Below are 23,638 nucleotides of genomic sequence, written 5' to 3'. Positions count from 1 at the left end.
CTCCAATAACCAACTTAAAATGAGCCTTACTTTATTCACTTCTGCGCTTTAATTGGATATTAACAAACATATTTAATTGGATATACCGGATAGTTTACATATCTAACAGTTATTGGTTTCTCTTTAAACAGCTTTCTACAGCGAATAAAAATATTTCATCATGCAACAAGTTACAAAACTAGAACCACTAACAATTTATTTTAAGAGCAAATTATCTGTACAGTTTATTTAGTGGTGACGTTTACTTAACAGTGAACTTTATTCAAGTTTAGTTTTATTTAGTAGTAAAATTCACATGACAGAGGATGATTATTAGTCGGCGATATTTATATTAAGTTTGGTTTTGAATTTTTCACAAAGCTACACAAAGGCTATTTGCGCTAGCCGTCCCTAATTTAGCAGTGTAAGACTAGAGGGAAGGCAGCTAGTCATCACCACCCACCAACAACTCTTGAGCTACTCTTTTACAAACAAATAGTGGAACTGACCATCACATTATAATGCCCCCACGGCTGAAAGGGCGAACATAGTCGGTGTGACGGGGATTCGAACCCGTGACCCTACGATTACGAGTCGAATGCCTTAACCATCTGGCCATGCCTGGCCCTGTTCATATTGGAATTCACTTCAGTTCCTAATGGATATTAAACTGGGCTGTGAAAATAATCCAATAATAAACAACTAACATACCTCGTCGACTTCTTTAATTCCAAGAAAAGTTTCCATTTGGCCAGCAGCTGACATTTCTTCTGAATCTTCACCTAAAATAATTATTTATGTTCACAAAATATCGGTACGATGCAAACGATTTCCTTTCCTTAAGAGTTTAGGATAAATTTACAAAATTGTATCAATTTTGGTATCTGGCATGCTAAATAAATAGAACGTAGAGCACTGCTAAAGAAATGAGCAATACTCTTTGTTATGAGGCACGCTAGAATATAAAATATATAACATTGCTAACAAAATGAACAGTATTGTTGGAAGTAAATCTCCGGGTTCATTTCAGCCTTTAGATATTTAATGCGTGTTTTTATTACGTATATTCTGTGCATTTCTATAGGTTTATCTTAGTACATATTAAGTACGTATTTTTTATTTCATGCAACCAATGCATTTTTTATGTTTCGTTTCACAAAGAGAGTGTACATGTGTTTTCTGTCACATTTATACAGTATGATATGTCTCCATACATACATACCCGAAGCAGAAGACCTGACTGCAAACGTCATATTTGTCATGTCATTTCCAAATATTTCCATGAGTCTCTTCATTACGGCCTTGGAAACATCTAATGGTAAGGGTACTTCACTAATGAGGTCCACTATCCTAGATTGAATATAACGATCTATTTAAAACAACAAAGCAACATTTAAGTCATCATTCCTAAATGTATGTAGATCATTCACAATTTTATGTATAATTTCAATGGATTATAAATATTCATTTCAAATATAGGTTTGTAAAAAATTAGATGGTCGTATACTTTTATTGTTATAGAAAGACTGATGTTTAAGAATTGAAATACCTTTTACTTTATTATAACAGACAATTGATTTTAAGAGTATGTTATTATTATAGAAAGATTACTTTCTAAGAACGTAGGTGGTCGTGTACATTATTAGTATAGAAATATATGTTTATAATAATGTAGATTGTCGTACTCTTTATTATTATAGAAACATAGATATCTATTAATGTGGAAGGTCGTTCACTGTGTTATTATAGAAATACATGTTCCTAAGAACTTCCCCCCAGGTAGCACAGAGGTATTTTTGTAGACTCACACCGCTAGAAACTGGGTTTCGATACCCGTGGTGGGCAGAGCATAGATAGCCCATTGTGTAGCTTTGTGCTTAATTCCAAACAAACAAACAAACAACCTAAGAATTTAGGCAGTCGTGCATTTTTTATTATTACAGAAACATAGATATCTAATAATGTAAATAGTTGTTTATTATCTTGTTATAGAAAGATATGTTTCTAGGAATGTAGATGGTCATGTACTTTATCACTATAGAAACAGAGATATCTATTAATTTAGATGGTTGTTTACTATATTATTATAGAAAGATATGTTTCTAAGAATGTAGATGGTCATGAACTTTATCACTATAGAAACACAGATATCTAATTATGTTGATGGTTGTTTACTTTGATATTAAAAGAAAATATGTTTCTATGAATGTAGACGGTCGTGTACTTTATTTTTACAGTAAAATAATTTTCCAGCACTCTATAGATGTTTATTCTTTGGTGTAAAATGATTTATTTTTTTGTAATTTCGCACAAAGCTACTCGACGGCTATCTGTGCTAGCCGTCCCTAATTTAGCAGTGTAAGACTAGAGGGAAGGCAGCTAGTCATCACCACCCACCGCCAACTCTTGGGCTACTCTTTTGCCAACGAATAGTGGGATTGACCATAACATTATAACGCCCCCACGGCTGGGAGGGCGAGCATGTTTGGCGCGACGGGGATGCGAACCCGCGACCCTCAGATTACGAGTCGCACGCTTTAACGCGCTTGGCCATGCCAGGCCTAAAATGATTTATAAGCAAGTAAATAACATCATTATCTCAAAGCATGAAACAATATTATCAATTCGTCTGAAGTTACCTTTTGCTAGTTTCCTGAACGTCACCTTTTATTCGTCCCCTGCGAACAAAACATAAATTAAATGTTAGTATAGTTGAATAGCTTGACAATAATATACGTCATCGTGAATTTTCTCAAGCGGATAATTTTCATATTCATCACGTTTTGTGCATAATAAAACACATCACTGGAGAATGTAAAAAGCTGTAATGCAGTGTTCTGTTAAATTGTGTAACTTCGCTATCTGACAGGAAATACACCATTCTTCAGACATTTTGGAACCCTAACACAACAGATAGCCGCATCTGTCTAGAAAACTCAATCAACATTGTAAAAAATGCACTTACCTCGCAGTGAGTCCTCGTTTATTTATCTCTTTTAAAGAGTATGCTTAGTGTATTTAGTATACACAAAACAAACCTTCTGCTAAAATAAAAACTTCAAATGAATTAGAAACTGGTGTATGGACTTTTATCAACTGATTTATTCAAGTATCAACAACATAATGAATTGTAGTAAGGTAAAGATCACACTAGGTTTTTGTATGACAAATAATAAGGTAGCCAAGTAACAACAAATAAAAAATAAACAAAAATATATTCTATGTTCGTGATGTTACTGAGCATTTAACAACTTATAAACTTCTCTCTTTATAAAGAAGAACTATCAAGCCGTCTAACCAGGTGTACGACAAGAAGTAAACACGGAAAAGAAAAGATGACTACTCCAACGTTCGACAGAAAGTCAACACAGTGAACACATGAGGACTAACCCACTGTTTGACAAGTAAACACAATGAACACATGAGAACTAATCCAGTGTTCAACAACAAGCCAACACAGTGAACATATAAAGACTAACCCACTGTTCGACAACAATCCAACACAGTGAACACATGAGGACTAACCCACTGTTCGGCAGCAAGCCAACATGGTAAACAAATGAGGATTAACCTATTATATGTTAGCAAGTGAACACGGTGAACTGAAGAGAACTAACCTACTGAATAACAGCAAGTAACTTGGTGAATCGAATAAATCGAACCCACTGTACAGTAGAAACTGTAAACGGTGAACAGAAGTGAGATTTAACCCATTTTGCAACACCAACTAAATAAGATGAGCGGATGAGAACTAACCCATTGTTTAATAACGTGTCAATGCAACGAACATGTAACAACGAATCCACTGTACGACAGCAATTCATTATGAAGAGCGTGAAATGGCTAATCCAGTGCACAAGTCAACACGATGAACAGATGAAAACCAACGCACTACAACAACAACAAAACACAGCAAACAGATGACAACAAGTCAACATGGTACACAGAAGAAACTAAACTACTTACTGACAGTAAGACAATGCAGTCAATCGATTTAAACTAATTCATTGTACAATAGCCAGTCAAAATCGAGAATAGATGAGGACATACCAGATGTATGACAAGTAAATATAGGAAACAAAAGAAACTAACTTACAATAAGACAGCAAGTTAATATGGAGAACTGATATAAAAAAAAAAAACAACAACTGGAGAAGCATGTTGAACTGACGAGGGTTAACCCACTGTACTACAGGAAATAAAATCAATGAACAAATTCATATTATGCTGTAGATTATTCCTCACCTATTCACCTTGTTGACTTGCTGTTGCACAGTGAGTCCATTTAACTAGCTACGTGACCTCATTTTACTCGTTTAAAGTCTCTATAGTTCTAATTCTATTAATTAATATAGTATATATATTTACAAAATTTGACAGACCTTAAGCAAACATTATAAGTCTTTCACATACAAAAAAATCATAATTTTTGTGAAATATTTTTACAAACTAAAAAAAAACGATTTCTTCACGAATCTATCGTGTATTTGTCCCTGTGCAAAGTGATTTTTATGCTAAGGTTGAAAATAAGTTTTCTTCAACTTAAAAATCTCAGATTTTATTTATATAATCTATAATACTTCCTTAATACATTTCAAATGTTTGTTTTCAGTAAAAATTAAACTTCTGTTATTTTATCTATCGTAACTCTATACAAATTCATCAATTTCATCAACATCGTAATCTTAAAAAAAAATTAAATAAATCAAAATAACCCTTGTTTTTCTTGAATGATATCAAACTCGTAACATTTCCATTTATTCTTGGCAGTAATTTTCAATTTCAAATATTTCTAGACTCAAGGAGGGCTGAAAGGCTACCAGGGACACTATAAAATGTTGTTTCTCTTCGCCCCACTCACGGAATTAAGGTTTTATTTTTCAGTTAAGTTGGTTAATTTGAAGCTAGAGGTCAGAACTTTAAGTGGTTCCATTAGGTGTCACTAGTAGAGTGTGAAAGTTGTTAACAAGGTGATTGAGACTAATGAAGAGCTTCAAGGAATCCGATAAAGCTATGAGAATCGCAAGCACACCAGTATAAGTTGTAAATCATTTGAGAACCACAGAACTCACGTTACGCTACTTGATTAATTACATTACACATGAGTTACTTCCGTTTGTGCTTCTTGAAGAATTATTGTTATTTATTTCACCTAATCTAAACTCAATTAATTTAATGATATCCTATTTCTACATTTTAAATACTTTTACAACAATTAATTATGAATAAACATGAAAAACAAGAGATAAAGTACCTACCCTAGTCTTTGGTTTTTTCACTGTCGACTGTCGATGAGACTTAACCCTACTTTTTTATACTAGTGGTAGTAATGCATCAAACAACATAAAATAAAAAAAAATAAAAAAGCCCACAACTTCTTATAACTATCACATATTTTCTGGCTTTCTAACTACACGACGAGAGCCGTTACAAATTCATCCAAGATAATCATTATCTTTCCAATGGGAATGAACATACACTAACAAAGTTGGCAATTCTCTTTTCAGAAAATAACGTGATATAATACAACATTTAATAGAAGAAAACCTGGGCTTTTTATTGCTTACACATAATGTATAATGAACATAACAGAGAACTATTAACATGAAAAAAAGATGTGACAAGAGGAAGCGGCAAGAGAGATCTGATTTAGTATTTGATGGTACTGTAACGAAACGAAATTGAAAGCTATACAAATTATAGTTTGTCTGAAGAATGATGATTTTATGGTGAGTAATTTACATTAAATTTCCTACTTGTTAGAGAAATGGTGAATAGATTAAGAAGAGGTGATACCTAAAGAAAATGTTACATTTCTCACGCTAGAGGAAATTCGAGATTTTTAATATTGCCTTATAAACTTAATAACTTATATACTATTTAAATATGGATTATTAAATATGATTTTACACTATACTAATTGGTATAACATAAACAGTTTACTTGAAGTTTTAAATGTAAGTCACTAAAACTTCGTGATATGCACATTAAATGATGCAGAGAAAGTTAAAATTACGAAAAATTAACAACTAATCCACAGTATGACAAGTCAACAGGGTACACAGTTGGGGGACTAATGCATTGTACAACAGAAAGTCAACATGGTAAACAGATAATGACTAACACACTGAATGACAGAAAGTCAACACAGTGCACAGGTTACCTACCGCTAGACCACCGATAACGGCTAACCAAATTTATGAAGGCAAGCCAGTATGCCTAATGGATAAGATCTAACCCACTGTAAATTAAATAAACACGGTGAACAGTGGATGGCTAACCGACTGTATTAAAACAAGTTAGCATGGTGAATATAGAAGAATAAACGAACTGTACAGCAACAAGATAACACGATGAACAGATACGGACTAACACACGATATAGCAGCATGTCAAAACGGTAAATATACGAGGAATAACCTACAGAATGACAGCAACTTAACAGAGTGAACCGATAAGAGCTAACCAACTATAAAAAGCATAAATAACCGACGAGGACTAATCCACTTTAAAACAAAATAAACAGGTAACGACAAGTTTAAAGACTGTTCACAAACCAATACAATGCACAGATGAAAGCTAACCCTCTCTACAACAGCAAGCCAAGATGAAAGCTAACCCTCTCTACAACAGCAAGCCAACAAAATGAAGCATTACGATTAACTTGCAGAAAGACAACAAGACAGCGTAGTGAAAAATATTATGACTAACCCAATTAACAACAGAAAGTTAACACAATGCACAGATTAGAGCTAGTCCACTGTACGGCAGCAAACCCACATAGTAAACAGATGAAAACTACCTAACACTAACATTATGTCAACATGGTGAATAAATAAGATTGTACCTACTGTGCAGCAAATGAATAAATGAACACTGAACAGTTAATCTACAGTCGACAGAAACTCAGTCACGTTAACAGATAACAACTAATTTACCACTCTACAGAAGACAATACAGTGATCAGTTTACCTCAATCAACCTCAAAAATATCAAAGAAGAGTACCATAAAAAGTTGAGCTACCTTGTACAACAAAAGTTGTACGGCTGTAGCTGAAGCTGAGATGCTTCGTATTGTGGTGACAAAAGCTTAGATACACTGTACCAAGTTATTCTTAAGAATTCGTAAAACAAGACTTCAGACGAAGATTTGTTCTATTTACTTACCAGGCTATATCTTCCAGTGACCTAACAGCGTGAGCTAATTCTGGTCTTTGTATGAACATTTCGTAAGCTTGAGTAGTAACCACTATTCCTCGAGGTACACTAAACTAAACAAATAAAAAATACTTGATTTACGTTAAGCCAACAAGAAATTAACTTAAAACAAAAATTCAGAAAAATAAAAATAATAACAGTTGTTACAGGTACTTTAGACACAATAACACTAGGTTTGAGTTACTATTTCTCCTGTTCTAAGGAATGATTTCTATTCATTTTAATATGTTTAAGTCAGAAATGGTAGAATTGTGTTTTAACTTTATTTGTTTGTTGTTGTTCTTGTAACTTACATATTTGTATGACAATTCATTTCTGTAAGGATGCACTTTTGTGATACAACCTTTAGCGCAAATTTTTGTGTTTCCTTATTTTTATACTATACCATTTTTAACGTTGGAATCAATATTTATAAGCAAAAACTGATTTCTGGTACAGTCTATCTATATTGCTACACATAATTTATTTCGGATGATTCATTGATTTATTATGATACGTATGTTAGGTATTACTATTTCAAATAACCGGATATTTTAATTTTAATTCGAAAGTTAATTAAATATTAATATGTATTAAATTTATGATATTTACCAACAAGATTGATACACACAATTTTCTTTTTTAAGACAAATATTTTTTTCAATATACTAACATAAAAACAACACAATTTATAATAACGGTCATTACTAATAGTTATTACAAGTGATAGTTTATATACAGGAGTTTTACAAACTTATAAACGATACCGAGCCTTACATCTGGTCTGGAACTATATTTTATCGACGTTCATGGAGAACCAATTAATTCTTAGTTGATACACCTATATATTTATTTTCACGGCTGGCTAAGTTTGAAGCACCCATAAGTTTCATCAGCGACAATATCTAATGTCCTCGTAGAATTAATAAAGTCCGGAGTTAATTCTCTGAAGTTGAACGGTTTGTAATGTTCAAAATATATAAACATTATTTATTATTATTATTATTATTATATTAATCACAATTATAGCTTCCGAGACCTATAGCATACTGACCAATAATAATCTTCTTCTACTGTCTCTCGGCTAGCTGCATTTATATGAATCACCCGAGTTTCTAGACTTTTCAACAATGTTCGGAACGAGCTAGTGTTTTCGTGAAAGAAAATATTGTTGATTCTTACTTTCAAGAATTTGTTTTTAATTCTAAGAACAGGCGGGACTTGAGCAATACACATTTAACAAAATACGTTACATGCATCAAACTGAAATAAACACAGATATTAAAATAAATCTATAACAGTAAATCCGTTTCGCCTCCCTCAAATGATTAAAAATTGGCATTAGATAATTTTAACTAAAATATTATACATATATATATATGTATATATATACATGAATATAAATTCCAAAATCTGACAGCTTGTGGCAACATTGATTCTTCAATCGCTGAAAAGTTGTCTGATAAGTTTTCATCCCAGGTGTCATTACATTGTACTGGTGCACTCCATCTGGAGTGACAAAAGCAAAGATATGTTTTGATCTGTCAGTTAACTTTGCAAAGCATTCCCTTTGCAAAGTTCCAGTGTTGGAACAGTAGTAAGCCTACGGATTTACAACACTAAAATCAGTGGTTCGATTCCCCCTCGGCAGACACAGCTAATATCACAATGTGACTTTGCTGTAAGAAAATACACACACTCACTTTGCAAAAGACTGTACAGAACGATTTATGAACCAGTGCGCAAAGTGAAGACTAATCACCTTTAGTGGGATCTATAATGCCATTCTCCAGCATATAAGATATTTCTTTACTTATTTTTTCAGCCATAATTAGATTTTTAAGCCTTATTTTCTCAACCTTAAACTAGAAAGAAGATTATTTTCTTCAAGAGGCAAATGATTGCGTTTGGCATCAAGATTGGCATGGATGTCGGAATTATTCAGTTTGATGTCGCATTCATCTTGAATATTTTCAAATTTACGAGTGTCTAAGTTGAAGATATTGTCATCCATAACAGAACAACACTTAACAACTAAAATGTTTTCAGATGCATCTCGGACGTGATAAGGCTTGAACATATTGATTTGAAGCAACTGGGTAGCCTTTCGACGATCAGACGTTTCTACAATATAGTCTGTCTTATTGGCATTCCAAACAACCCCATAGAGGTCATGGTAACTAGCTTTGAGTGGATGTCCCATAGTGGGTAACAACTTACGTTCTTCAGTCTTGTGGCATAAAAGTTTTTCATTATAACTTTGAATGACTTCAAGTTTTCTCGATCCACAAGCACCTAACAATCTGAACCGAAACTTGGAAACGTAATCCAGTAAGAAGATTTCTTTTGGGTCATCTTCCAACCACTGTTACTTCAGCAACTTCAAAGAACCATGCACTGAATGGTCAAACACCAACACCAACGGATAAACCCTAAGAACTCCTGAACTGATTTACAAACAGCAATTAATAATAGAATAACTCATTCATCCCAATCCTTCTCATTATCGAAAAGGTAACTTTTAATCATATGTTTTAAGGTAGAATAGAATCTCTCAAAAGCACTTTGCAATTCGAGATGGTACGCACTAGATTTGATCTGTTTGGTATTGATTTGGTAAATAACATGTTGAATAAACTTGACACAAAACTTGAACTTTGATCAGACTGAATTTCTTTGGCAAGCCAATAAAAATAAAAAATTAAAAAATCAAAGTCTTAGAAATTGTTATATACTCTTCAAAACAAGAAACGCAAAAGGGATATTTTTGTTATTTTAAAGAGAAATATATGTAATAACGTTACAAGCTCAGAGTATGTGATGTTACACGTGTTAAGGCACTGATTGTCAAACCAAAATGACAATAAACGTTGTGCACTTTGAAAACGGAGAAAAACATCGGATTTTTCGCCAGAACGCATGCGTGTCCAATAAATTTGTTTGAGAGATCTGCATGTTCTGCAAGTGCAACATGTGCAAAATCCCTATAAAAGTGACAGGTTCTCGGTTTCCATAGCTTAGTGTTAAGCCACCGACATGCAATACAGTTACGCTAAGACTGACTGAAGCACATCCCAACAACGCCATTGGTCACTTGGAAGCAGGAGAATCTCGATCAGATGTTGCCAGAGCTGTGAATGTCCACCCAAGCACCATCACAAGGCTATGAAATCGTCACCAACAACATGGATCAACTCGTGACCGTCCACAATCTGACAGACCTCGTGTGACCACGCCCGCACAAGATCGCAACATCCAGTTACGTAACCTTCGGGATAGGACCACCACTGCGACGTCTACTGCCTCAACCGTACCAGGGCTGCGTAGGATTTCCGATCAGACCGTACGCAACCGTCTACGAGATGCAGGAATCCGACCTCGACGTCCAGTCAGAGGCGTCATCCTCACCCAACAACATCGTCAAGCACGGCTGCAGTGTACTCGGGCATATCGGGTTTGGCCTCATCGACGATGGAGGCATGTTTGGTTCAGCGATGAATCACGTTTTATGCTTCGTAGGCAGGATGGAAGGACCTGTGTTTACCATCGCCGAGGTGAACGTTTTGCAGCAAACTGTGTGCAGGATGTTGACAGATTTGGTGGTGGCAGCGTCATGATGTGGGCTGCCATCGCCTACAATGCCAGAACAGACCTTTTGCACATTCGAGGGAATCTTACGGCTCAACGATACGTCGACGAGGTTTTAGGCCCCATGTGCAACCCATCATGGTGAACGTCAACGACGTTTTACAACATGACAACGCCCGTCCTCACACAGCCCGACTAACCACTGTCTTCTTGAGACACCACAACATCAACGTTCTTCCCTGGCCCTCCAGATCAACAGATTTAAACCCCATCGAACATCTTTGGGAAGAGTTGGACCGACGTCTGCGACGGCGACAACCTCAACCGCAGACTATACCTCAGCTTGCAGCAGCTTTGCAGACTGAGTGGACAGCCATTCCACAGGATGTGATTCGTTATCTCATCGTTTCCATGGGCAGGAGATGCCAAGCAGTTATTGATGCTCACGGGGGGCATACTCGTTATTGACGTTGAGTGACGTTAAACTTCACCTAGTGAGCGTGGACTTCGTCTTTGCAGACTTTGGATGTTCAGCAGTGAATGTGCAAAGTTTCACACATGTCAGACAGAACTACCCGGAATAAACTTGTTAACAATTTGTCTCATATTTTGCCTTTTGCGTTTCTTTTTTTGAAGAGTATACATGAAATATTTCTTAAGGGGATAACTTCAGGCAGTCGAGTGGATGTGTACATTGTGTTCAACAAATACTGGTTCTCTGATCGATTTTTGATAAATTTAGAGAAGAGACGAGACTTGCGCATTACACATCCACCAATATATGTCATATGCAAAAAATTAAAACTATGCTGAAACAAACATTGGAACTAAAATAAATGCGCAACAGCAAATCTGTTACAATACACGCTTTGATAATTCTGATAACAATTTTTTGTCATTTTCTTTTAACACTGGGCTGACAGCGTTTGAAATGAAGAGTTGCCCCTTTTGTTGACATATCAGTTCAGCATTTGCCATACTAATTACCTGTTCTGGACTAACTTTTGCCAACAACGTTAGTTTGCCAAGAGAGGAGCCTTTTCCACCAGTCAAGTCATTGTTCAGACATTCATTATCACTGAATGATACCACAAGATGTCGCTCTTTAAGTTGGTGAACTGTGTGAAATGAAAATAATATAACACAATAATTAGAATAATGGGTAGCATATATATATATATAAATCGAAATAAGTCTTAGTATAAGTATAACGTTATACAACTAAAATAAATGAAGTAATATAACACAGGTGATAATATGAGAAATATAAAAATGTGCCCTGGAGACGACTGTGAAGTTAAGGCTCACATTGCAGTGGGAATACATTGTCTATCAGTCTTAACCTCTATTTACCAAACCTCACGTATAAGGAACAAAATAATAAAATAAAGGAGTAAGATGTGGATGCTCAAGTCCACAACGTCCCACACTTTTATCATCTCTAATGTCTGTAGACAGTTGTGGAAGTGTAACTGTTCTCAATAACAACAACAACAAAAAAAAAAGATCCTAGCACTGGGAGTGGTAATGAAACTTATTTCTGAAGTTGTCATTCCAACACCCATTATAGTAGTAAAATATCAGTTTATTCAGTTAATATAACTAACGTATAAAAACAATTTATAATTGAATTAAATGAAATCCAACTTATTTGGAGGATGGGAGTTATACTAGTTCAGATACTTCAGAAGGATTTTTAATCTTCTAGTAAAAATAGTTTTTATCTGCTGTGTTACTAATATTTCTTCATTAACCAGAGCTTTTATTAATCTAATGAAACTGGAATGCCAATTCCAGGAGGTGAGTTATTTTAATCACCAAACGCAATAGTAAGACCATATATTTTCATTTCTGTTGTGTTTGTGTGTGTGTGTGTGTGTGTGTGAACAGTCCCTTTCAACTGTTTGCAAATATTAATATAAATGTTGGATGTTTTGGTCAAGGGCACCCACATCTTGCTGTCAGTTAAATACACTGACATAAATACACTATTATATCCAGACATAATAATAGGGTTTTATTATTTCCATGTGAGGCTTAGTGAATAGGGTTATAGAGGATCTATTCCCTGCGTTATGTGTGTTCTACTTCCGCAGTCACCTTCAAAGGCCATTTTACATTTATAACTTGTACCCTGGTTATTTCATTTATTTTTGTTATATAGCGTTACATTTTTATTAAAGTTTGTTTTCTATTATAACTAGGTTTTATTTCACCATAGGTTTAACAAATACGCTTAGTATACCAAAAATTGTTTAGTTTTGAAAAGTAAGTTCAAGATGGATCCAGTTCAATCTATTCTTTGATGAGCGTGTATTATTTGATGATACAAGTTTCAGAGGATTCCACTGCTCAACAGTAACCCTGATCAAAGTGTAGACCTCATAATACTAAGTTATATTTACTATATCTGTTACTGTGTGGCCTTATATTGTGAAGAACTGAATAGTTGCCAAAGACACTTCTTCTTTACTTTAACTGTCCAGTGTATAGGTTTTTCTTATTGTGACTACAAATCACGTTCACACCAAAAATATGTTTGATCATAAGTTTAGTCTTGCTGTTTTAACACAGTCATTTCTTCTGTTTGTTGTTTTTTAATTTCACGCAAAGCTACATGAGGGCTGTCTGCGCTAGTCATCTCTAATTTAGCAGCATAAGATTAGAGGGAAGGCAACTTGTCATTAACACCCATCGCCAACACTTGGGCTACTCTTTTACCAATGAGTAGTGAGATTATAACGTTATAACATTATAACGCTCCCATAGCTGAAAGGGAAAGCATGTTTTATGTGACGGGCATTCGAACCTGCGACCCTCAAATTACGAATAGAGCGCCCATATAGTGCTAGAATATACAGTAAGAATATGAAAGGGTCAAGTGAAACGCATGGTGTCAAAAAATACATTACGAACATACAGAGGTCAGGTAGGAACATATAATTTTAAAAGTTGCAGAGTCTGCAAAGACTGATCGAAAGTTGTGACTTTTATAAAAATAATTGGATTAACGGGGTTTCTATATGACTTATTTTGCAAAAGAAAAAACTGATTAACCAGTTTATTTACAGATAAGTTAATATACTCTGACTGTCAAATTCAAGAAAATAAAACACACAATATATATTATTAGTTTAGCTTCCAAATGAGATAATAATTTATTATTTGCTTTTAAACAATTATTGTACAATGTGTTTATTTGTTTCTTAAGAATGGCTTCTAATTTTTTTCTAAGATATCCAGACAAAATGAGAAGTTAAAATGAAATTCTACAAAAAAGTAATTATTCAACCCATAAAGATTGATTGTTGTTTCAAAAAATGAACATTGCTTAAGAAACATGTCATCCTCACCGGGATAAGGCAGTTTTATAGGATCCTTAGGAAAGGTTGTCACAACTCCTGTGAAGTTTCTACAAAATCAATAAACAATATATTTCATTATAAATTCTGTCTTCAGCTATAGATAATGCTCTTAGAAACTTATGTGGCATTTTTAATATTTAATATTACAAGAAGCAGTGTGTGAAAAAGAATCATTTATGTGATAGCGGTTTAAAGGAAAAGTAAGTTACTGAAATTGAGACGCGGCAAAGAAAATCCTTAATTTAAACAAAAACTGTTTGTCGGGCATTATAGAAAAACGTTCCAGACTTATATTTCTTCGTAATAGGGGCAACACATCTAACTGAATTTGAACTAAGCTACTTTATTACTTTCATCAAAAAATATTTATAGCATATTCGTGATTTTGCTGTGTTTAAACACACTATGTCATACATAATATTTTACACCTGTGTCTTATGTGAGAGTAATGGGCTTAATATAGTTAGATAAAATGTATAAAATATTCAATGCGCCACAAAGAATATTCAATAATATGTAATTGTTTCCACATGTTAGAAGAAGCTCAAAAAAGCTTATTTCTGAGTATAAAGATTATCGTAATCCGATTAAAACATGTATATTCAACCTTAATATACTACTCAAGTTGCAACACATATCCTTATAATCTAAATGTCTTCGGGCTTATTTTTCTATAGAATATAAAATATAATCATACATACACCATACGTGTTTAAGTACCATTACGTTACCACATGTTTAAAAAACCACACTAGGTTAGTTGGTAACATTACTTCCAGTAAAAGCCCCTTTTTTCGATACTAACCTGTGCCCACAGAAAACTAATCCACTTGCTTCTTTCTCATTGTACTTAATTGTAGCTGGATAGAAAGTTATATCTTCCTGGGTAGCGCTGTTCACGAAGTTGAAATGGTTGCATGATTTACCGACTTGTATCTTGCAACTCTCGTTATCTATGAAAACCACACAACAATAACAGAAATAGATAGATATAATTTGTAAGGATATATGTGGTTGATATCAGATTTACTCTACAGAATGTTTTATACTCAGATAATTACTACATACAGTGACGTTCAAAGTATGTTAAAATTAGATAGACTAATTAATATGTAATATTTTCCTCGTGCAAGAATGTATTTCCATATAAACTTTTTTTTTCATAATAGTGGATCTAAACTTTATATAGAAATAACATTAAACGCTTCATTTGTCCTTTTCCATATAAACTTGTTATTTCACAAAAGTCAATCTGAACTATATAATGTATATCTAAATGTCTGCATGTAAGTTAGATGCTAGAAATACGTCTTCCAATAGCAATTAGTAATATTCAAGTGCAGTTTGTGATATGTTTTCAATGTTTTGTTTCTCTACTGAGAGTTGTGAGAAATAACTTCACAAACATAATGTTTATTCTTTTTTTCTATTCCACAAAGCGTAGATAAAATGAGAAAGTATTTCAAAGAGATGTTATTGTTATAGTCTATACAATTATGGTACTGGAAGACAGAAAATAGGAGTCTGGGTCCATAACATTCACCGACGTGGTTACTGTCTTCTTGAGACACCACAACATCAACGTTCTTCCCTGGCCCTCCAGATCAACAGATTTAAACCCCATCGAACATCTTTGGGAAGAGTTGTACCGACGTCTGCGACGGCGACAACCTCAACCGCAGACTCTACCTCAGCTTGCAGCTGGTATAGGTAAGTTAATTATTGATAGCAAATGGTTTCATTTCGTCATCTTTTGAAACGACGTCCACGAGCTCCTGCCCCTAGCGGACATTTTGGATTGTGGTAAAAATGGCAAACTTCGTAACAGCCTAAGAGTTTCGTTTTTAGTTTACTTACTGATAAAGTACAGTTTATTACACTTTACAGGAAGTAACATTAGTTTTAGAATAGGTACGACGTTTCGATCACTAGTTCGATCATTGTTTGTTTGTTTTTTTAATTTCGTGCAAACTTACACGTGGGCTATCTGCGCTAGTCGTCCCTAATTTAGCAGTGTAAGATCATCACCACCATCTGCCAACTCTTGGGATACTCTTTTACCAACGAATAGTAGGATTGACCGTCACGTATAACGCCTCTGCTGCTGAAAGGGCGATCATGTTTTGTGGTGTGAGAGGGATTGGAACCTGAAACCCTCAGATTACGAGTTTGGTGCCTTAACTACCTGGCCATGCTGGGCCTGTGCGTTTTTATACAAAAGACGTTTTGACATTTAAATAAACATTCAAAACTTAACAATGCATTTAAATTCTAGAATTGATTTATTCATGTAAATATCAATCAACGTGAATTTTTACAAATTACCTATGTATGGCTAAACGAAAAACAATACAAATATGAATAAATATAAAAACTATGGAATATTTTATACCAAATTTTGCATAAGCTTATGAATGTGTGGGGAAATGACAATCAAAGATATGTAGAGATATATCTGTATATTTGTGAAATGTGGGATAGTTTTATTTTATTAATAAACATTTTCAAATTCTTTTTCTGTTAGTGTCAATCTAGTGTTTTGGTACTGTGACTTTCTGTTTAGAAATTCTGTGTTTGTTTCTGCTCATATGCTCAGGGATTTGGGAAGATTTTTAGTGTTCTTTTAACTTGGTTTTCACTTTACGTCCCGTTTCACCTATGTAAGAGGCTGAACAACTGTTACATTGTATTTTATAAACGTTTACTGATGAGGTGTATTCGTTATACAATTTTCTTAACATGTATTTAATATTTATTCCAGGGTTCAAAATAAATATAGGTATTATCTTAAGGTTATATCTATGTACTAGTCTTTTCGAAAGTTCTAATAGAGGTACTCTAAAATTTTATACATATGGTATGATGCAAGTAATTAAGTGTTGTTTTCTTTTATTTTGTGGGGTGTTAGAGGTCTTTTGTTTGTTAAATGTGGATTTTAAATCTTAAACTTTCAAAATAAGCACCCAATTAAAAACACTGTATGTTTCAGCACACTATGCATTTAGAAATTATTAATCGATGCGTCAAGAGACAGTTTAAAAATATTGTTGGTCACCTACAATCCACTATAAGCCTCGGAAGCTGTAACTAAAATTGTTAAATGTATTTGCACAAGTCCTGCTTGTTCTCTAAATTTGTAGAAGATTTTCGAGAGTAAGAATCAACAATATATGTTTTACGAAAGCACAATCGTATCTTTGAATATTGTTGGACCAACGGAACTATCTAGAACTTTGCCTAAAGATTATTAATCGATGCGTCAAGAGACAGTTTAAAAATTTTGTTGGTCACCTACAATCCACTATAAGCCTCGGAAGCTGTAATTGCGACAAACGCTTATTAATCGAATAATAGATATTTGACCAGGCATGTTTATATATTTCGAACATTACGAGCCGTTCAACTTCAGAATATAAGCTTTGGATGCTAATATTTCCATGAAGCCATCACATAGCTTTAGCATAAAAGGAATAGTGGGATTGATCATAACATTATAACGCCCCCACGACTCAAAGGGCGAGCATTTTGGTGCGACGGGGATGCGAACCCGCGACCCTCAGATTACAAGTCGCACGCCTTAACACGCTTGGCAATGCCGGGCCTTATCATTCCTGTCAGATGAAGTGTATCTGTGTATTAACAGAAAAGTAATTTGCACCTCGTGGATCTAAACCGTTGATAAAATATTCAATTTCGGACCAGATAAAAGACGGAATATTGTTCGTGAGTTTGTATTTTTTTTATATATAAATAATTATTTGTAATAACTATTTATAATTATCGTTGTTATAAATTTTAGTGTTCCTTTTTCTATATTGAAATACATTTGTGTTAAGAAAGAAAATTGTGTATATCAATCTTGTTGGCAAATATAATAAATTTGATAAATATTAACATATAATTAACTTTAAAAAAAAATTAAAATTTCCGTCTCATTGAAATCGTAATAATATGTAACGTACGTAACATAATAAATTCTAGACTCGTCCGAGATTAATTGTAATACGTAACATAACAGTTTTGGGGATCGCGTCCGAGATCTAAATCAGGAATAAAATTATTTCTGAATTAAAATTCAAATCTTAATCTAATTTATATTTAACAGTGCCGACAAGATTTGATCATCTGTGATTATCAATATTTTCTTGAACTATTCTCCCTCGAACAAATAGAAAAATACAACAAAAGTTAATTGCTCGAACTTGACAAAATCTTATAATTAGAGTTTAAGAATATCAACGAGAAAAAACGAACTAAAAAACAGGTATTGTTGAAATGCTAGTTGATAATGATGTGTTGTCTGAGAAAACACTAGAAGAATACGCTAGTGTTTCTACTAGCCAAACAGAACAGAATGATAAAGTTCGAAATCCAATTAAAACTCAAACAGATCGAGCTTTAACAAGTTCTTATCAAAGTTGAAAGAGAAATTAAACATCTCGAGGCGGAACAAGCCTGCATCGAAGCCCAGAAAAAGCAAGTCTGTATAAAAGCCGAAAAAGAGAAAGAACAAGCCCATGTCAAAGCTGAAAGAGTATCTAGAAAGACACAAATCTTTATGCCAAATTTGGTTAAGATCATCAACAGGAGCGAACTAGTGGTAAAAAATTCTCGCAAAATAGTCGTGAAACCCGCAAAATGCAAAATTGAAATTTTGTGTATTTTCCTATGGACCTATTGAACCTCCATACTAGTTTTGGTGAAGGTCCATGCATATCCTGCGAAGTATTTACATGGGCATACAACAGACAGTACGATTATATTTACGTAGATGACAGCAGAGTATTACATTCTCGTGTGACGTTTTATGACATCATATTTGTGCCCTGAGTATGTAGAAAAATAATGTTCTCCATTACAAGAAAAGCAGGCGAAACGGAAAAATTGTAACCCCTATTACAAATATACATGCACGAAGGATAAAAAAGTTTGCATATGGCGAAATAAAAAAGTTTTTCCAGAGTCGCATAAACAAAGGTTCCATTATAGTGCGATGATCATATCAGTGACTGATAGAAACGACGTACCTGTTCGAAAAACTAATCATACTTATTGTAAAAGCGGCCCGGCATGGCCAGGTGGATAAGGCACTCGACTCGTAATCCGGGCGGGTTCGAATCCACGTCACACCAAACATGCTTGCCCTTTCAGCCATGTAGGTGTTATATTATTATATTATAACGGTCAATCCCGCTATTCGTTGGTAAAAAGAGTAGCCCAAGAGTTGGCGGTGGGTGGTGATGACTAGCTGCCTTCCCTCTAGTCTTACATTGCTAAATTAGGGACTAAATCTGTAAAAGCTTTAATTTGTAACAGCCTGTTAAGAATGAAAACTTGGATAACAGCATTTAAACGATTAATGAAATATTAATTGAGATGTAAAATTACAATAATTAATTAACAACATCACTTCATAAAAAATGTTATTTCTATTTTAAGGGTAAATACGATAATAATGAAATCAATGCAACTTGTTTCATTACTATCCAAAATATTCTAAAATGTTCGTCTCCTCCTCTGTGGAATTTTCTCCTTTGTTATTGTAAAACTCGTATTTAAAGTTGATTATAGTAACTAAATTACTGTTTTCTTCTTTTTTTCCAGTGATTCTCTTTATATTTTTTTCTTTAAATAATACAAGGGATTAATGTTTACGTAATTTTTTTCGTAAGTAAAACGTAAAACAATTATTGTATTCAAAAATAAATAATGAAATTTTCGTGTATTTAAAATTATTCTTTTAATATTTTCTGTCTATAATTTTAACTTACCAAACGAAACACAATAAGTGGGTTTTTCACAAACAACATCATAGCCTAGCATATCCAGAAGATTGGAGCTACAAGATGTCATGCTATTCATGTGCCCGTTAGGCCTACTTAAGTGTCCAAAATGGAGCCTGTAGAGGAAACAAAGTTTATTTCTAATCATGGCAAAAGAAAAGTAAAATCTACAACTGAGACAACTCTTTTTTTTTTACAGTTACATAAATAAAGATATTACTTCAGTTGTTTGGCTAAGATTATTTCATAACTTTATTCGGAGAAAAGAAATAACGGGTCGTATTATTAATACAACTTTAACTAATCGTTCCCATTCTCAAGTTACCTGGTGCATAGCCCGGGAATGGTGACAGCAGAGACATGAAAGGTGTGCCCATCCTACGAAAGAATGAAAACAGCAAATTGTAGTCCTCCTGTTTATAGATTTTTTAAAGTAATTTTCAGATGATTAATACAGTAACCAGTCTCACAATGTGGTTGAAATCAGTTATTTTTATAGTTGCTAATAAGCTGACTTTATAATTATTCAAATTTATTTATTTCAGTTTTACTTTTGGTTAAAAATTACCCTTACAGTCTAATGTTTAATTAAAGTTTCGACATCAAACTGGAGGAGTTGCTTTTTAAAAAAAATCAAAACGTTATATGTTTTTTTGCTGAGTGATGCTAAATAAAGTTTATTTACTTTAAAATACGTAAATAAAGAACAAATTTCAACCATTACGCTGCTTTTATTATTTTTGTCAAAGTTTTTGTTTTGACCTTCTTTTGGGTGTATAGATTCCATTTCACAGTTTCAGCACATGTTCTGTATATGGTGAATATATACAGAATCTGACAAAGGATTCTACTGCAAAATTTCAGGAAATTTTATGTATATGGGAAACACTACATTACAGAGACTGATAGAAAATACTATTCCATCATTTCAGTACATTTTCTGTCTGTGATGAATATTATATTGGAGACAATGACTGAGAACTCCTTACCGAGATTTTGGTACAATATTTATATCTGGTGGTGTTGCATTGGACAGACTGGCAAAGAAACCCATACCAGGGTTCAAAGCCTGTTCTATGTGATAAAAACTGTATTCGTGAAACTAGAAGAAAATTATTTCAGAATTCCGAACCGTGTTCTGTATGTGGTAAAAATTACATTACATAAACTGGCAGACAAATTATATTCCATTGTTCTTAATATCTCTGTATGTAGTAAATAACAGAGACTGGTAGAGATCCTCATACGAAGATTTCGGTACACCCACTATAGAAGGTGAATATTATAGAGACTAGCAGAGAAATCCAGAGAAATCACTGAATAAACTAAAAGAGTACTTCATTACAGGATTTTAATACATGTTCTCTATGTGGTGAGTAATAAAATGGTTAGATTTGCAGAAAGCTGCATTTCAGGATTTTAGAAGATGTTCTATATGTGAAATACTACACTGAAGAAATTGGAAGAAAATTTCCTTTTTTATTTTCAGTTTATGCTCTGAATGTAATGAACACTACGTTAGAGAAAACAGTAAAAAAATTATATTCCAGGATTTCAGAATATTTAATGTGTCGTAAACACTACATCCTAGAAACTAGCAGAAATAATGTTTTAGGATTTAAGAAATTCGAAGGGCATAAACTGAAGTAATAACAATGTTGAAGCTTTGCAGAATATCATTTAACTAAACAAATATTGCTTACCAATCAGAAGCAACTACATCTCTAGCACTTAAACAACGAAAACATTTATTGATAGAAAATATGTAGAAGCAGTACATGTATGGGAAACCAAAAGCAGCAATCAATAAGTTGAGTTGTTTATTATTTATCATTATTTAATCTTTGATAAAATAATATTAGCAAGAACTAATTTGTTCATTTACTTTAAATACAAAATCAAACAATTTTACAGCGGTGTTCAAGGTTTGTATACATAATAGTTCGTTTTATATGTTTAAATCATTGTGAAATGTGCCCTTACCGGCGTAGACCCAAAAACATGAGTAGACTCCTTAACACCTTCGGGTAATTTAACACCTATAATGTTTGAAAGAAAAAATAATTAATAAATATATTAATATTTCTAAATATTTTACTTTAAGAGTTTTAGAATTATAATAATGTTGAAAAATCGGCTAATTCTCTACGAGTATCACAAATAATTTTAACGCTATTTTCAGTTCCGATTTTTTTTTCAGAAGAAACAGTGCTGCGATGCAAAATTTTATAATTCCCACAAACTGTTGTCTATTTTTTACGTTTAAAGTTTGCAGTTTTTACGTAAGTAATATTATTAAATGTGCTACTTATACATCAGTCAAAGTTATTAACAAACATAAGCAATATATGAATATTTCCTGTTGTTCATATAAAATATCATTCTTCTATGTGCAGGATATTTTGTTACTCATGATGCCATATTTATCATGTATAGTCTTGGCCAAAATATATGCATATTTTATAAGAAATGAGGTCGTTATATTAAAATTGAATACAATACATTTAGCGCTGTCAATCTGAGAAGGGCATGTTGTATTAAACATCTACATGTGTAATTTGTGTAAGAAAAGAGGTTCTATGACGTCATGGCTGGTTTATTAGAACAATGATAAAGCTTAAAAACATAGTACAACATAAAATAATTATAAATAGCGTCTGTAGCATTATATCAGTTCACATTAAGCATTCAATATTTCGTTGGTCTCTTCGCACCTTAAGTTCCGCAAGGCGGCGTAGCATCCTGCCAATGACATTATTGATGCAATCCACTATTATTTCATCTTAATTAATCACTAGAAGGCGTTACTACTCAGCTACACGAGGGCTATCTGCCCTAGCCGTCTCTAATTTAGCAGTGTAAGACTAGAGGAAAGGCAGCTAATCATCACCACCCACCGCTTGGTTCTTTTACCAACGCATAGTGGGATTGACCGTCACATTATAATGCCCCCACGGCTGAAAGGGGAGCATGTTTGATGTGGCGGGGCTTCGAACACGCGACCTTCAGATTACGAGTCGAGTGCCTTAACTACCTGACCATACCGGGCCCACAAGCTAAATAAGCTTGTGTTATGACTTCAGCCGTTAAGATAAACCTATTTCATGCTCTCCAGTGGTACACTGGTATGTTTACGGATTTATACCACTAGAAACACCAGACAGCCCTTTATGTTTAATAGCGAATAACAACTTACTTCATTACTTTAATGTGAATGATTTTTACACTAAATATCAAATAAATGTCTGATTCATATGTGTCATTTCTTATATTTTACCCAAATTTCGACAACGAGATCCCCAAAGGTACACTTCTTGTTCATCTTCATTTTCAACAGTTACTGTACCAAACAAATGTCCATCTTGTTGGTAGGCGTTGAAAACTTCTTGCAACCTTAAAAGTAAAGAAATGTTTTTAAAATTTTTAATTTATACTAAGTTAGTGGTTGTTTAATTGAAACTACTGTTCTGATTCATAATCACAATTAACCCATTTTGAGACGAAATTTTAACCTAAACTGGGATTTGGTAATCAACTTTTAACAAGCTAAATATCTGCTTCGGGCATCAGCATTTAAAATAATTTAACCTATAGAGGTTTTGTTGGCTTATTAAAATTACTATGTACAAAAGACGTGTTGAATTTAAATGTTTGAAACGGTTGAGTTATATTTGTTAGTGAAATTAGCTCGTTTACGATACAAACCTAGAAGAATTATATTATATAG

The 23,638-nt window shown here is 33.6% G+C and overlaps 1 protein-coding gene across 1 annotated transcript in view; it reads right to left on the bottom strand.

Annotated features, from left to right (window-relative positions):
• The window catches only part of LOC143255599 (rifampicin phosphotransferase-like), a 109,641-nt gene that overhangs the window by 65,236 nt on the left and 20,767 nt on the right, over nt 1–23,638 (bottom strand). Inside the window, exons 6-16 of the mRNA XM_076511482.1 lie at nt 23,189–23,304; nt 21,895–21,950; nt 20,237–20,289; nt 19,900–20,027; nt 14,934–15,081; nt 14,117–14,175; nt 11,751–11,881; nt 7,146–7,249; nt 2,619–2,657; nt 1,202–1,329; nt 691–761 (exon numbers count right to left, since the gene is read on the bottom strand). Of these exons, the coding sequence (XP_076367597.1) occupies nt 691–761; nt 1,202–1,329; nt 2,619–2,657; nt 7,146–7,249; nt 11,751–11,881; nt 14,117–14,175; nt 14,934–15,081; nt 19,900–20,027; nt 20,237–20,289; nt 21,895–21,950; nt 23,189–23,304 (1,033 nt within the window). The remainder of the gene's footprint in view (nt 1–690; nt 762–1,201; nt 1,330–2,618; nt 2,658–7,145; nt 7,250–11,750; nt 11,882–14,116; nt 14,176–14,933; nt 15,082–19,899; nt 20,028–20,236; nt 20,290–21,894; nt 21,951–23,188; nt 23,305–23,638) is intronic.

This window comes from Tachypleus tridentatus, chromosome 7 (genome assembly GCF_004210375.1).
Source record: "Tachypleus tridentatus isolate NWPU-2018 chromosome 7, ASM421037v1, whole genome shotgun sequence".
Taxonomy (NCBI): domain Eukaryota; kingdom Metazoa; phylum Arthropoda; class Merostomata; order Xiphosura; family Limulidae; genus Tachypleus; species Tachypleus tridentatus.
This window is presented reverse-complemented; position numbering and strand designations above follow the sequence as displayed.